The sequence below is a fragment of the Xenopus laevis genome, chromosome 4L, assembly GCF_017654675.1.
Source record: "Xenopus laevis strain J_2021 chromosome 4L, Xenopus_laevis_v10.1, whole genome shotgun sequence".
In the NCBI taxonomy this organism is placed as follows: Eukaryota; Metazoa; Chordata; class Amphibia; order Anura; family Pipidae; genus Xenopus; species Xenopus laevis.
In genome coordinates, this window is record NC_054377.1 from 3,486,581 (window position 1) to 3,504,078 (window position 17,498).

The following is a 17,498-nucleotide window of genomic DNA, read 5'->3' on the forward strand; positions in this document are numbered from 1 at the left end:
GCAGCCAATCAGGGCAGGCTCTGCCCTGGCGTTGGACTGGGGGTCCGGGAAGGATAGGGTTGCCACCTGGCCGGCATTTTACTGGCCTGGCCGGTAAAAATGATGGTTGATCCCAATGGTCGTAATAGGGAAAAAGGTAAATATATAGCAAGGCTGGTATATATTTTTTCCAGAAAAGGCTCCCAATGCAGTTTATTGGCAATATGTTAGCCACAACAGTGCAAGCTAGAATGCCATTTTTATTCTTTATAATGCTTTACCATACCTGAGTAAACAGCTCTAGACACTGTCTCTGTTTGTTTAGGATAGCAGCTGCCATATTAGCTTGGTGTGACATCACTTCCTGCCTGAGTCTCTCCCTGCTCTGGGCTCAGATTACAGGAGGCCCTGGAGGTTTAAGCTGAAGGCAAAAAGTCTGATACAGAAGCCCATGAGTACAAAATAGAAGGAAAGAAATGTGATGTTTCTTTAGACAGAGGACTCACAGCAGCATTACTTTGAGAGGTTACTGGTGTATTTATATAGACCTTTCTGATAAAGTTTACTTACTTTTAACCTTTCCTTCTCCTTTAAGGACTCCCTCCTTTCCCTATAGAAATCCCTTACAGATCCTGACACCAACCCCAAACATGCCCAGTATCCTGGTACCTGTCCGCCAAATGTAGAGCTGTATTTGCAGAAACGCTAGGGTAGAGCTAGGGAGGGGAGGGACTATGCAGAGTTGTGCGCAGCAGAGCCATGTGGGCGGAGTTAGGGGGAGACTAGACAGGATTGTGGTCAACAGAGCCATTTGGCAGAGCTAGGGGGGACTAGACAGTATTGTGCTCAGCAGAGCCCAGTGGGCGGAGCTAGGGGGACTAGACAGGATTGTGGTCAGCAGAGCAATCTGGGCAGAGCTAGGGGGACTAAACAGGATTGTGCTCAGCAGAGCCATGTGGGCGGAGCTAGGGGGACTAGACAGGATTGTGCTCAGCAGAGCAATGTGGGCGGAGCTAGGGGGACTAGACAGGATTGTGCTCAGCAGAGCAATGTGGGTGGGTGGACAAGACTGTGACAGACTAATGAAAAATAAAAATACCTTACCGAGAAAGCTGGTGAGCCACAAAGCCAGATCTTCTTTCATGGGCAACAGGTTGGCCTCATGCCTTATTGCCAGCCACTGGCTGTATTGGTGCATATCCGAAAGCCCAGGCCCTCGCCCCGCAGGGCTCAATGTGGTGCACATCATATTTTGGGGGTTTCTCTCTCTCTCTCTGGAGAAATAAAATGAACAAGGATGAGCAAATATTGTTTAGTTTGCTCTGCTATTATTATTATTGTAAGAATGTCACTTCTTCACTGACTACACAAACCACGTTGCATCATCCAGCTCTCCTCTAGATCAGACTCCATTTCCCATAATGCCTTGCCCACTTCTTTGAGTCTCCTTCACAGGTACACGACATACAAGGCATTGTGGGAACTGGAGTCTTTGCTTGAGGCAAGATGCCAATGCTGTGTTTTAATGGCATGGATAGTCAGAACAAGCAATGGAGACAAAAATAGCCAGATGCTGCTTTCAAAAGAAACAACTTTTCCTAAAAAACTTCTTAAAATTATTAAAAGTGTATAACTATGTCTTAAGGGCACATTGCCTACAATTACATTTAATTTTCAATATGCAGAATTTCATTCTTTTTTCACTACTTATGTGCAGTTTATAGACTCTATTGCTCTGCAATTCCCAAACTGTCATGTTATGGGCCATGTTCTGGGTGCATAACAAGCTATGCAAGATCTAAAGAGTAGAGTTCTATTTCTCTCCTGTGATGGTCAGTATTTGTAGTTAGTTACATAGTTACATAGTTAAATTGGGTTGAAAAAAGACAAAGTCCATCAAGTTCAACCCCTCCAAATGAAAACCCAGCATCCATGTATGATTAATGTAAATACCCACCTATTATAAAGCGCTATGGAACATATTGTTCTCCTATTGATACTGTACTTTGTTAATACATTAGTTCACTTTATTGTTTATAAATACAAAATACAGAGAAGGAATGTTCTGGGCACACAATAAGCTATACCCTCATACTGTACTGTCTAAGGGAATCAATATGGCACCTCCCTCCTCCCATATGTATAAATACAAATATACAGAGAAGGAATGTTCTGGGCACACAATAAGCTATACCCTCATACTATACTGTCTAAGGGAATCAATATGGCACTCCTCCTCCCATATGTATAAATACAAATATACAGAGAAGGAATGTTCTGGGCACACACTAAGCTATACCCTCATAATGTACTGTCTAAGGGAATCAATAGGGCACCTCCTCCCATATGTATAAATACAAATTTACAGAGAAGGAATGTTCTGGGCACACAATAAGCTATACCCTCATACTGTACTGTCTATGGGAATCAATATGGCACCTCCCTCCTCCCATATGTATAAATACAAATATACAGAGAAGGAATGTTCTGGGCACACAATAAGCTATACCCTCATACTGTAATGTCTAAGGGAATCAATATGGCACCTCCTCCTCCCATATGTATAAATACAAATATACAGAGAAGGAATGTTCTGGGCACACAATAAGCTATACCCTCATACTGTACTGTCTAAGGCAGGGATCCCCAACCTTTTGAACCCGTGAGCAACATTTAGAAGTAAAAGTAGTTGGGGAGCAACACTAGCATGTTCTTGGGGTGCCAAATAAGGGCTGCGATTGGCCATTAAGTAGTCCCTATGTGGATTGTCAACCTACATTGAGGCTCTGTTTGGCAGTACACCTGGTTTTTATACAACCAAAACTTGCCTCCAAGCCAGGAATTCGAAAATAAGCACCTGCTTTGAGGCCACAGGGAGCAACATCCAAGGGGTTGGAGAGCAACATGTTGCTCACAAGCTACTGGTTGGGGATCACTGGTCTAAGGGAATCAATATGGCACTTCCTCCTCCCATATGTATAAATACAAATATACAGAGAAGGAATGTTCTGGGCACACAATAAGCTATACCCTCATACTGTACTGTCTAAGGGAATCAATATGGCACCTCCTCTTCCCATATGTATAAATACAAATATACAGAGAAGGAATGTTCTGGGCACACAATAAGCTATACCCTCATACTGTACTGTCTAAGGGAATCAATATGGCACCTCCCTCCTCCCATATGTATAAATACAAATATACAGAGAAGGAATGTTCTGGGCACACAATAAGCTATACCCTCATACTGTACTGTCTAAGGGAATCAATATGGCACCTCCTCCTCCCATATGTATAAATACAAATATACAGAGAAGGAATGTTCTGGGCACACAATAAGCTATACCCTCATACTGTACTGTCTAAGGGAATCAATATGTCACCTCCCTCCTCCCATATGTATAAATACAAATATACAGAGAAGGAATGTTCTGGGCACACAATAAGCTATACCCTCATACTGTACTGTCTAAGGGAATCAATATGGCACCTCCTCCTCCCATATGTATAAATACAAATATACAGAGAAGGAATGTTTTGGGCACACAATAAGCTATATCCTCATACTGTACTGTCTAAGGGAATCAATATGGCACCTCCTCCTCCCATATGTATAAATACAAATATACAGAGAAGGAATGTTCTGGGCACACAATAAGCTATACCCTCATACTGTACTGTCTAAGGGAATCAATATGGCACCTCTTCCTCCCATATGTATAAATACAAATATACAGAGAAGGAATGTTCTGGGCACACAATAAGCTATACCCTCATACTGTACTGTCTAAGGGAATCAATATGGCACCTCCTCCCATATGTATAAATACAAATATACAGAGAAGGAATGTTGTTGAACGTTGTGATAATTATTTTGCCACTGATGTGATAGATGAATGAGGAATTCTTAGGAAGCAAAAACTGGAGCGCTGATCCCTAAACCCAAACAAACCGTCAGTGATTGATGCTGGCAGGCGCGATCCGCACAATATCCTTACAAACCCGGGTTTAGGATCTCGGCTCAGGGAAAGGCTGCTACAATAAACCAATTTGATTTACAACCAAAAAAGCTGCTTGTTAAACCCAATCCATGTATCGCCCTGGCCCAGGTTCAAAATGAATCCCCGAGGGTTACAGACTGATGCAGGACTCTTGTTGTGATTTCCATTTGTTTAAAGGTGGAGATACAGCTAAAAAATTAACTTCTTGTAGGCATTCTTATTCTCGGTTATTTAGTCATCTGTTCTGTGTTTTCTAAAAGCTTTTATTTATTCTGTTTTATTTGAAGTTCAGATTCAGTTATAATACTTCAAGCAGTGGCTGCACAGATCCTATCTGATCCCCATTGTAAGCAGCAGTCCTGTCCTGCTTTATGGCAGCTGAGATTCTAGCTATCTGTATAACAGAACATTCTGTCCCAGTGGCTGCACAGATCCTATCTGATCCCCATTGTAAGCAGCAGTCCTGTCCTGCTTTATGGCAGCTGAGATTCTAGCTATCTGTATAACAGAACATTCTGTCCCAGTGGCTGCACAGATCCTATCTGATCCCCAGTGTAAGCAGCAGTCCTGTCCTGCTTTATGGCAGCTGAGATTCTAGCTATCTGTATAACAGAACATTCTGTCCCAGTGGCTGCACAGATCCTATCTGATCTCCATTTGAAGCAGCAGTCGTGCCCTGCTTTATGGCTGAGATTCTAGCTATCTGTATAACAGAACATTCTGTCCCAGTGGCTGCACCGATCCTATCTGATCCCCATTGTAAGCAGCAGTCCTGTCCTGCTTTATGGCAGCTGAGATTCTAGCTATCTGTATAACAGAACATTCTGTCCCAGTGGCTGCACAGATCCTATCTGATCCCCAGTGTAAGCAGCAGTCCTGTCCTGCTTTATGGCAGCTGAGATTCTAGCTATCTGTATAACAGAACATTCTGTCCCAGTGGCTGCACAGATCCTATCTGATCTCCATTTGAAGCAGCAGTCGTGCCCTGCTTTATGGCTGAGATTCTAGCTATCTGTATAACAGAACATTCTGTCCCAGTGGCTGCACAGATCCTATCTGATCTCCATTTGAAGCAGCAGTCGTGCCCTGCTTTATGGCTGAGATTCTAGCTGTCTCTTTAACACTGGATTCAGTCCACCATTGATTTAATTGGTCCAAGAGGCCATTGTTTGGATTGACCCAGTTTAACCCATCACTTGACAACCTTGTCAGAGCTCTGTATCTGAATGGCCAGATCAGCTTCATTTAGAAACCAAGATCCTTAATGACATATAAAAAAACAGCAATACATAATTTCAAAGGGGCAGTTTGCTTTATAATTAAATAATAGTACTATGCATGTTGTCCCGTTGTGAACTTTACACTATTATCAAATTATTAGAGTCCTGCTTACCCTAGCAACCAGGAATTTGATTAAATGACAGAATGGATAAATAGTAGAGGGGCTGAACAAAAACAGATGTGATAAATAATAACAATACAAAATGTTACTATGCTTGCATTGCTATGCCCTGTAACCGTATACATTTCAGATTAGATAGGGAAATGAATTAAAATGTTAATAAGTCAAAACATTTGAATATATTTGAACTTCCCATTTCGGTTGTTGATATTTAATGGGTTTATTTGTAGCAATTGATTGCAATATAAACTTGATCAGGAACCGGATCAGGAAGTGGGCAGGTGCAAAAGGAAACCCTTGCATTGCATTCCCATCTATAGTGTATGTAATGGGGTTTGATACAGTGATAAAGCAAATTTAAAGGTATGTACTTTTCAGACTTTTCCGTAGAGTCAAGGACCACCCGATGAACTTAGTATATTATAGAATGGCCAATTCTAAGCAAATTTTCAATTGGTCCTCGTTATGGTTTTATGGAGTTTTTTAATCATGTGCCTTCTTCTTCTGACTCTTTCCAGCCTTCAAAAAGGGGTCACTGACCCATCTAAAAGCAAATGCTCTGTAAGGCTACACATTTATTGCTACTTTTTATTACTCATCTTTCTAATCAGTCCCTCTCCTATTCATTTTCCAGTCTCTTATTCAAATCAATGCATGCTTGCTAGGGTAACTTGGACCCTAGCAACCAAACTGTTGAAACTGCGAACCGGAGAGCTGCTGAATAAAAAGCTAAATAACTCAAAAACCACAAATAATAAAAAATGAAAACCAACGTCAAGTTTTCCCCACAATATCACCCTCTACATCATACTAAAAGTTAACTTAAAAGGTGAACAACCCCTTTAAAGGGGTTGTTCACCTTCCAAACACTTCTGTTCAGTTCAGTTGTTTTCAGGTTGTTCTCCATAAACAAAGATTTTTTCCAATTACTTCTTATTTTCTATGTGTGACTGCAAAGTTAAATTTTTCACCTTCTAAAGCAGCTCTGGGAGGGGGGTCGCCGACCCTGAAACCTGTTCTAACTTGATACATTTAGTTGCAACATTTCTTATCTTTGTCCCTGCTGAGTTTCATTCCAGGCAGCTGTTAGAATTGATACAATAGTTGCTAATACTCCAGAGATGCTGCTGAAAAATGTTTCAACTAAATGTTGCAAAATTGAAGCAGTTTAAAGTCTTCACCTGAATGAGCTGTCACTCAAACGCCAGAGACAGGGACATTAAACTTTAAACTTAGATTTTGGAAAAACTGTAAAAAAATAAAAAATGGAGAGTAATTGAAAAAAAACGCTTTATTTCTGAAAACAATTGAACTGAAAAAAGTTTTTGAAGGTGAACGACCCCTTTAAGAAAAAAAGAAACAAAATACATCCTAATTTTATATATAGAGAGAGACAGTTACCTGTGCAGCAGCCAACAGCAACGTTATCCTTAGGTTTTTAGTTTTTTCTTTTAAACAAACAATTTGCCAGATATTTAAAAAAAATTATGTTTGAATGAATTTTAAATTCAGTATGGTATTAAATGATACTCAATGCAATGATAACCTAACGAAGAATATTACATTGTGACAGGTGAATTTTTAATTTGAATTTTTGCAAAAAAGTTATTACATTGGTCCAATTCCCCTGCAATATAGTTAAGGAAAAAATATATATTTCCTAATTTTATACGTCGAGAGACAGTGACTTGTGCACTAGCCAATAGCAATGTTATCCTTAATTTTTTTTAAACAAACAATTGCCAAATTTTTAAAAAATATGAATTTTAAATTCAATAACCAAGTTTACTATAGTTTTAATTTAAACTCATGCTCTGTCCAATACAATTTTGATTCTAGATCCATGTATAAGAGTTGGTACAGTTGGCAGTGAAATGGGCACAAGTGATAGGCAGGCAAGTTCCTTACCTCGTCGGTGGCTTTTCCGTTGCAGAAAGAGTCTCACGTCGGACCCAGCGAGGGCATTAAAAGTCCTCAGGCTCCCTGCAAGCGACTCTCCCTGTAATGTGGTCCAATCCTTCTTTTCCCCCCTCTATAAAAGTTAAAAAAAAAAAAGGTATGTGGGATTCAGAGGGGCATTGTCAGGCAAAGAATTTAGCCTAGGATGGTTTACAGTACACCTAATGGCATGTAACAGTTTCAACAAATTGTAAGGGCAAAAAAAAAAAAAACCTCTCCCCCCCTCCCATTCCAACAGCAGCGAACAGTGAGCTTCTTATGTGGCTCCACAGAGACAACTTTATTTTTGGAGAGTTTTAAGCTCACAGGGCAGCGCTTGTGTTTGGCCAAGTCATTTAAACTATCTGCTGATATTTCCAAATGATCGTTTGCTGTAAACAATACGGGAGAAGTAGGCCACCGACAGTAACCGATGCTCCTTCATTTCTACTCTCTGCCCGAAACAATAGAGAGAGAGAGAGGGACACCGTGGGTTTGTTGGGGGCGGATAGGCACAATTTAACCCCTTTATCGCTCACAATCCTGAATTTAGTTATATTGTAGCTGCAAGCTGTGTATACTCAGTACATGGATAAGAATGTATCAACTTAAAGGGATACTGTCATGGGAAAACATGTTTTTTTCAAAACGCATCAGTTAATAGTGCTGCTCCAGCAGAATTCTGCACTGAAATCCATTTCTCAAAAGAGCAAACAGATTTTTTTATATTCAATTTTGAAATCTGACATGGGGCTAGACATATTGTCAGTTTTCCAGCTGCCCCCAGTCATGTGACTTGTGCTCTGATAAACTTTAGTCACTCTTTACTGCTGTACTGCAAGTTGGAGTGATATAACCCCTCCCTTTCCCCCCAGCAGCCTAACAACAGAACAATTGGACAGTAACCAGATAGCAGCTCCAGGGGCATAACTACAGAGGAAGCAGACCCTGCGGCTGCAGGGGGGCCCAGGAGGTACAGGGGGCCCCATGAGGCTCTCATTGATGAGCAATTTGAACATATATTGGTAAAACAGGACAAACACTGGATATGTTGGGGGCCCTAAAATTTATTTGCTGTGGGGCCCAGCAACATCTAGTTACGCCACTGAGCAGCTCCCTAACACAAGGTAACAGCTGCCTGGTAGATCTAAGTAGTAAAAAGCCAAGATCTAAATAGTAAAAGCCAAGTCCCACTGAGACTGATTCAGTTAGATTAAGCAGGTGAGATAACAGCGTGCCAGAAAGTAGTTCCATCTTAAAGTGCAGGCACCAGTCACATGACTGGGGGCAGCTGGGAAATTGACAATATGTCTAGCCCCATGTCAGATTTCAAAATAAATAAACTGCCAACTAAATCTGTCGGCAGCTTTTATCTGCCTGTGTATGGGGACCTTAAGGCTACAAATGTATTGGTAATAACTTTTTATTACTCATCTTTCAATTCAGGCCTCTCCTATTCATATTCCAGTCTCTTATTCAGATCGGTGCCTGGTTGCTAGAGTAATTTGGAGCCTAGCAACCAGACTGCTGAAACTGCAAACTGGAGAGCTGCTGAATAAAATGCTAAATAACTCAAAAACCACAAATAATAAAAAATGAAAACCAATTACAAATTGTCTCCCTCTCTACATCATACTAACGGTTCATTTAAAAGTTGAACAAAAATGATTTTTAAAAAGATATTTCAGGCACCAGTTCTTTGACTGCAAAGTAGTAGATAAAGTAGTAGGCAAAGGATTTGGCTCTGGCAGTGGCTACAAGTGGTACTGCCTCAGTCCCCATTAATATTTACAAAGGAAATGGAGATCAGTGCAATTATATAGGGTCTATGCTATAGACTTGGTTCCAATGAATGATGAAAACATATTATGGAGCACTTATGTACTGCGGGGCCCAGAGGAGTTAAAGGGGAAGTAAAGTCTAAAATAGAATAAGTCTAAAAATGCTGTATTTTGTATACTAAACATAAACATGAACTTACTGCACCACAAGCCTAATCAAACAAATGATTTATGCTTTCAAAGTTGGCCACAGTGGGTCACCATCTTGTAACTTTGGGCTGCTTAAGGATCGTCATAAATGATCAAAACAGCACAAGTCAAATAATATCTGCCAGAAGCCGATACACAAGACTGATTAATAATCAGAATATACAGACTGCACTGGGTCCTGTGTTGTCATGTAATCTAATGTGGATTTTATAGTTTTTGTATTGTTTAATATAAACTTTCTCCAACTGTGCAGAGCCAGTGGCTGCAGCAAAATAATCCTCCAAATAGAATCCCAGTTTATCTGTTTAAATCTGGCTCCATGATCTTTGTCCCTGCAGCTGGAGTTGGAAACAGTAAAGGGGACGTAAAGGCAAAAATAAAATCCAATAAAAATCTCTACACAGTCGCCGACTGCTCTACAGGGAAACAAACAAAGCTGCTTGAGTTCTGCATGGCTGGGAAGTAAGGCGGGGGCTCCCCCTGCTGTTCATAAGTATGATTGTTTCCCTGCAGAGCAGTTAGGGACCGTCTGACAATTCCTATCCACAGCAGTAAATGAAGGGAGAATTTCACTGCATACAGTCAGGTTAATTATAAAAATGGTACAGATTTTTTCATTAAAGTATATTGGAGATAGATTTCTTTTTCATTAAAGAATGTAAAAATTGGATTTTATTTTTTGCCTTTACATGCCCTTTAAAGGCTACAATGTCAGCCACAGAGACATACGATGGCAATTAAATTTGAGATAAAAAAAGAAAAGAAAATATAGGTCTTTTAGGGGTTTTAGGAGCTCCCTGTAGCAGTAACAGACCCTTTAACTCCGAGGGCCTTTAATCAGAAGAACCAATTGGGCCCCTCCCTTTGGTAAATGTTGTTGTTTATACAGACGTTGGTGTGAACATCTGGGATTCTGCGTGTGCAATAATGTCTCACATACGGCCCATTCACGTATGATAATTGGGGTGGGGGGATTGGCGTATGGGGATTCCTGCACGGAATTAGGGATTAATCCTCTGCTGCAAAGCCAAGAACAACATAAACCTGCTGGCTACAGGGAAATCATATGGAATTCCGCACACCCCATGCGCCTTGGGACTGGGTGTCAAATAGACAGAGAGTATGGAAGAGAAAATGGTGTGAAGTTAATATGAAATTCCTATTGCAAATGCTAAATATTTCTATTCTGGATCTTAATGAGGAATTACTGAGATCCCCACAGGATCTATATTGAAATTGTACATATATGAGTAGATATTCATATTGTATAACAGGTAAGACCATATGGACTGTCAGTACTGCGACTGTGTCTTATAGATATAGTGATAATGTAAATATCAGGAGCCACTTTGCTCCATCTATACTCTATATACCTATATACATCTATATACAAGTATACATACACATATATATATACAAACATTTATACTGAATATCTATATATCCATCAATACCTTGGGGATAATGATCTGTGCCTCTAATATACTGATTCTGTACATCTATCAGGAACCGCATCGACCCCTCTAAACGCCTGCACCCCCAAACCTTGGGATAATGATCTGTATCTCACACATATATTGATATTGTACATCAGTCAGGAACCCCACTGTCCCTCTATACTCCTGCACCCCCAAACCTTGGGATAATGATCTGTATCTCACACATATATTGATATTGTACATCAGTCAGGAACCCCACTGTCCCTCTATACTCCTGCACCCCCAAACCTTGGGATAATGATCTGTATCTCACACATATATTGATATTGTACATCAGTCAGGAACCCCACTGTCCCTCTATACTCCTGCACCCCCAAACCTTGGGATAATGATCTGTATCTCACACATATATTGATATTGTACATCAGTCAGGAACCCCACTGTCCCTCTATACTCCTGCACCCCCAAACCTTGGGATAATGATCTGTATCTCACACATATATTGATATTGTACATCAGTCAGGAACCCCACTGTCCCCTCTATACTCCTGCACCCCCAAACCTTGGGATAATGATCTGTATCTCACACATATATTATTATTGTACATCAGTCAGGAACCCCACTGTCCCTCTATACTCCTGCACCCCCAAACCTTGGGATAATGATCTGTATCTCACACATATATTGATATTGTACATCAGTCAGGAACCCCACTGTCCCTCTATACTCCTGCACCCCCAAACCTTGGGATAATGATCTGTATCTCACACATATATTGATATTGTACATCAGTCAGGAACCCCACTGTCCCTCTATACTCCTGCACCCCAAACCTTGGGATAATGATCTGTATCTCACACATATATTGATATTGTACATCAGTCAGGAACCCCACTGTCCCCTCTATACTCCTGCACCCCCAAACCTTGGGATAATGATCTGTATCTCACACATATATTGATATTTTACATCAGTCAGGAACCCCACTGTCCCTCTATACTCCTGCACCCCCAAACCTTGGGAATAATGATTTGTATCTCACACATACAGTATATTGATATTGTACATCAGTCAGGAACTCCACTGTCCCTCTATACTCCTGCACCCCCAAAACCTTGGCATAATGATCTGTATCTAACACATATATTGATATAGTACATCAGTCAGGAACCCCACTGGCCCCTCTATACTCCTGCACCCCCAAACCTTGGGGATAATGTTCTGTATCTCACACATATATTGATATTGATAGTACAAGCGGTTCCTGCTGGATTGTGCTTAATACAAGGAAATACTTATTCTGACATAGTTTTATCATATCTCTCTATACAAGCCATTAGAACATTGTTCACAATATTGTGAAATTGTTCCATATGGGCCACCATCAGAGGGGGGGGAGGTAGGTTTTGCTCAGGCCCCACTTAGGTTAAAACATGTTACAGATGGGGTTGGCATCTTACCTGGAGTAAAGAATCTTCACCTTTCTATCTCTTGTTTCATCCTTATTAATAACATGAACTTCAAATGCCGTATTCATTATAGGGGTTAGTAATATACCAGTACGTAGCCAACTCTATTTAAAGGGGAACTAAAGTTAAAGAAAGAATTAGGCTAGGCATGCTAAACCTTATGTGTTGGGCACCTGTTCAGCTTGGTCCCTGCTGTTTGGGTGCAGCCCGACTGTTTGGGAACGTGTATATTGGAGGGCAGTGTACCTTTAAGTTCTGGACTAGAGAAAAAGTTGCCGGTGACAAGCTGGAGCCCCCAGCAGCGATCATACCATTTGCTATTTATTATACATCTGTACATTGTGAAACGACTTTAAGACTTGTGAGATCTCGGTGCCTCTGTATAGTACAATTTTACTACTCCGAGCACTCCTGAAACACACACCAAAAACCCAACGTAGGATTTACACTTTTCCCATTTCCTATGAAGCTGCTCCGGTATTCAGGCCAAAATTGTAAAGTCTTTGCCAAACGTCAAAGTCTGGTTTAAAGGAAAAAAAAAAACCAATATTTCCCCAGATAAACTGAGAACTTTCCCTTTAGCCGAGAAGCTTACAAAGTTACATATAAATCACGGGAAGGTGTGAGGAACTTGTAAGGAAAAGACTCTTAAAAGTTACATCCCCCCTGCACTGCACATTTATTCTAATTGGGCTTTTACCCACCAATTAGATGGGCCAGAGAAGGGAAGAAAATGTTCTTTCCTGTTTCTATAAAAGCAATGGGACCAGTCCCTCAGTTGGAATTGTTATATATAAGCACAGTACCTGTAACCTTTTATTGTTACACTTTCCAACAAGGCGTCCGTCCCTTTCTTAAGACTGTCCAATGTATCTGTCAGTGCAGGTGCTTTAAGGAGAGAATTCTACAGCTTTATGCGGTGGTGTAACTGGAAGTTCTAGGGCCCCAAGACCAAATGACTTTAGGGCCCCTACACTTTAGGAATAAGAGATTTTAATAAACATACATTGAGACAGCTTACTAGGCAATCCCTCACTGGGCCCTCCTGCAGTTGTTGGGTCTGCTTCTTCTACTGTTACCCCAGGGGCTGAGACACGTGACCAAGAGAGAAGGAGTTGTTTCTGAGTGGGGTGGGCATGTTAATGAGAGTGGAAGAGTGAGTGGGTGGGTATGTACTGAAGGTGGAAGAGTGAATGAGTGGGTGGGTATGTACTGAGAGTGGAAGAGTAAATGAGTGGGTGGGTATGTACTGAGAGTGGAAGAGTGAATGAGTGGGTGGGTATGTACTGAGAATGGAAGAATGAATGAGTGGGTGGGTATGTACTAAGAGTGGAAGAGTGAGCGGGTGGGTATGTACTGAGCGTGGAAGAGTGAGTGGGTGGGTATGTACTGAGAGTGGAAGAGGGAATAAGTGGGTGGGTATGTACTGAGAGTGGAAGAGTAAATGAGTGGGTGGGTATGTACTGAGAGTGGAAGAGTGAATGAGTGGGTGGGTATGTACTGAGAATGGAAGAATGAATGAGTGGGTGGGTATGTACTAAGAGTGGAAGAGTGAGCGGGTGGGTATGTACTGAGCGTGGAAGAGTGAGTGGGTGGGTATGTACTGAGAGTGGAAGAGTGAATGAGTGGGTGGGTATGTACTGAGAGTGGAAGAGTGAGTGGGTGGGTGGGTATGTACTGAGAGTGGAAGAGTGAGTGGGTGGGTGGGTATGTACTGAGAGTGGAAGAGGGAATAAGTGGGTGGGTGTGTACTGTGAGTGGAAGAGTGAATGAGTGGGTGGGTATGTACTGAGAATGGAAGAGTGAATGAGTGGGTGGGTATGTACTTAGAGTGGAATAGTGAGTGGGTGGGTATGTACTGAGAGTGGAAGAGTGAGTGGGTATGTACTGAGAGTGGTAGAGTGAATGAGTGGGTGGGTATGTACTGAGAGTGGAAGAGTGAATGAGTGGGCAGGTATGTACTGAGAGTGGAAGAGTGAGTGGGTGGGTGGGGATGTACTGAAGATGGAAGAGTGAATGAGTGGGTGGGTATGTACTGAGAGTGGAAGAGTGAGTGGGTGGGTATGTACTGAGAGTGGAAGAGTGAGTGGGTGGGTATGTACTGAGAGTGGAAGAGTGAGTGGGTGGGTATGTACTGAGAGTGGAAGAGTGAATGAGTGGGTGGGGATGTACTGAGAGTGGAAGAGTGAATGAGTGGGTGGGGATGTACTGAGAGTGGAAGAGTGAGTGGGTGGGTATGTACTGAGAGTGGAAGAGTGAGTGGGGGGGTATGTACTGAGAGTGGAAGAGTGAATGAGTGGGTGGGTATGTACTGAGAGTGGAAGAGTGAATGAGTGGGTGGGGATGTACTGAGAGTGGAAGAGTGAGTGGGTGGGTATGTACTGAGAGTGGAAGAGTGAGTGGGGGGGTATGTACTGAGAGTGGAAGAGTGAATGAGTGGGTGGGGATGTACTGAGAGTGGAAGAGTAGATGGGAATGTCACAGGTGAGGAAGAAGGAATAAGTGGGTGGGTATGTACTTAGAGTGGGAACGTTCATGTGTGGGCAGGCGGGCGGGCATGTCAAGGGAATGAAAAGGGAATGAAAAAAGGGAATTACATAATTCTTTGATATCATAAACATGCCCCCAAAACTGCATTCCAAAATGTTGTCACACCAACCTCTGACATCACTACCCTATCGCTGATGTCACAGGGGGCAATCCTAGCTATATTAAGTGCAGTTCAGTGAGTTATAACCACCACCAATTGTCCAATATGTGCAGGGCAACTATGTTTCTGATGGAAGCTCTCCAAAATCACTCACAAGCCATATGTATTCCCCACCTTCCTTTACTGCCTAAAGCAACCAGTATGGCAGCTCCTACCCATATGCTCACAATATGCTGTGCCTGACTTATAAAAGGGCTGATTGCTGAAACCTTCCTTTGAACCAAGCCCAGTCTAAGTCTATCTTTGAAGAAGCAAATCTCCCTGAGGAGCTGTAAATGTAATCTTCCTGTTTAATTTTGTATCCAGACTGTTTATTTTGCCATGTACCTGTGTGCAGCCCCCTCCCCTGGGATGTGCAGCAGTTTCATCTGCAAACTAACAAATTCCACAGTCCGGCGACTCCTTGAGACTTTCTGCCAAAGCAGCAGCTTCCACTGTCTGGAAATGTTACAGCAAAATGAAAGAAAAAGACGGGGGAAAATAAAACTTAACACCAAAAAACAATGAATGTTTTCACCATTATGTGTGCACATAAGTTACATTAAATGTAATTACTGGATATAAATTGTGTTTAAAATACAATCAGTGCCGCTCTCTGCTCCTCTGCCATGATTGCTGCTGTGATTGCGAGCAGAAGGGATTTTAACAAATCATAGAAAACAGAGAAGAAAAGTAATCAAATGATTAAATGCAATTCTTTGTATTTCAGAGATTGCAGTGTGCAAAAAAAAAACGACTCTTCTAGATGAAACCCGTTTAATAGAAAAGCCTTGTTATACAGATAGCTAGAATCTCAGCTGCCATAAAGCAGGACAGGACTGCTGCTTACAATGGGGATCAGATAGGATCTGTGCAGCCACTGGGACAGAATGTTCTGTTATACAGATAGCTAGAATCTCAGCTGCCATAAAGCAGGACAGGACTGCTGCTTACAATGGGGATCAGATCGGATCTGTGCAGCCACTGGGACAGAATGTTCTGTTATACAGATAGCTAGAATCTCAGCTGCCATAAAGCAGGACAGGACTGCTGCTTACAATGGGGATCAGATAGGATCTGTGCAGCCACTGGGACAGAATGTTCTGTTATACAGATAGCTAGAATCTCAGCTGCCATAAAGCAGGACAGGACTGCTGCTTACAATGGGGATCAGATAGGAACTGTGCAGCCACTGGGACAGAATGTTCTGTTATACAGATAGCTAGAATCTCAGCTGCCATAAAGCAGGACAGGACTGTTGCTTACAATGGGGATCAGATAAGATCTGTGCAGCCACTGGGACAGAATGTTCTGTTATACAGATTTATTACAAATATATTTTGGTACACACCTCTACTATTCATATTCCAGTCTTTTATTAAAAGCAATGCATTGTTGCTAGGGTAATTTGGACCATAACAACCAGATTGCTGAAACTGCATACTGCAGAGCTGCTGGTCAAAAAGCTACAGAACTCAAAAAACAGAAATAATACAAAATGAAAACCAACTGCACATGGTCTCAGAATATCTTTTTACAGCATATTAAAAGTTAATTTAAAGGCGAACAACCCCTTTAATGTGAGTGTGAGGGTGAATTCACCTTCCACTGACTGTAAGAAAAGAGATCCCTTGTACCTTCCTGACAGTGAGAGTCAATTAACCCTTCATCAACTGTGAAAGAGCAAAGAGACACAACAAGCTCTCACTCATTATGTGCTGGCAAGAAGTGAACCTGTGTAGCTTTCAGTCTGATCTGCAGAGCTTTCTCAATTAGCCTGTGTTTATATCCCAATGTTTAGTGCATCTGCTTTTAACTTCTTATTGTTATTATGCCATTATGTCAATGAAATTTAAAGCCAAAAGTTTCAGATATCAATTAACATGCGGCTTTCCCCGGGCTGGAAGCAACATTAGGAAATGGATGTGGTTCAGATACTGATGGATCTTACCCTGTCTGTGTGCTGGGGACACTGCCTTAGCTGCTTGCACTCAGGTCGGACGTCGGCTCACTGTCCTGGGTACAGGGATGGGGCTCATGGTACTTTCCACACTTTCTATCCCCTTTATTCCTTCCTGGGAAAGATACTTGTGACTCGGGAGAGAGAGAAGCCGACTCGTGATCAGCCTATAAGGACGGAAAGAGAAGGGTTACGATAGCTGGGAAGTAGAAAAGATATTGTGTTACAGCTCGTCCTTGCCTTTCACTTCCAGACCTTTTCTTTTTTTTTCTTTTTTTTTACAGTACAATGAAAAAAGCTTTACTGTATCGAGACTGGGATCTGGATGATTCTGTTACTTTTTACTGAATTCCTTATTTCCCCAGGGGTGTCCTTTTTTTTTAAACGGCAGGTACAGGGAACGGTTATCTGGGAACCCATTATCCAGAAAGCTCTGAAATAAGGCAGCGCTGTTTCCCCCAACAAACATCTCTTCTGTTTTAACTGATTTGGTCTCTGTAATGATAGGACTGTCTCTTGTGCTTGATGGGAGTTAATGGAAAGCAATCCCATTGGGTTTATTAAGCTGTAATAGCTCTTATCCTCAGTACAAAAGATCCCAAGCATTCCGGATAATAGATCCCATA

At 41.7% G+C, this 17,498-nt stretch overlaps 1 protein-coding gene across 1 annotated transcript in view; it reads right to left on the reverse strand.

The window, feature by feature from the left end:
* gas2.L (growth arrest specific 2 L homeolog) overlaps positions 1–17,089 on the reverse strand; it is a 77,450-nt gene extending 60,361 nt beyond the window's left edge. The window contains exons 1-3 of the mRNA XM_018257270.2: positions 16,864–17,089; positions 7,294–7,417; positions 1,084–1,253 (exon numbers count right to left, since the gene is read on the reverse strand). Coding sequence (XP_018112759.1) covers positions 1,084–1,228 — 145 coding nt within the window. The 5' untranslated portion in view covers positions 1,229–1,253; positions 7,294–7,417; positions 16,864–17,089. The remainder of the gene's footprint in view (positions 1–1,083; positions 1,254–7,293; positions 7,418–16,863) is intronic.
* Positions 17,090–17,498: the final 409 nt, after the last annotated feature.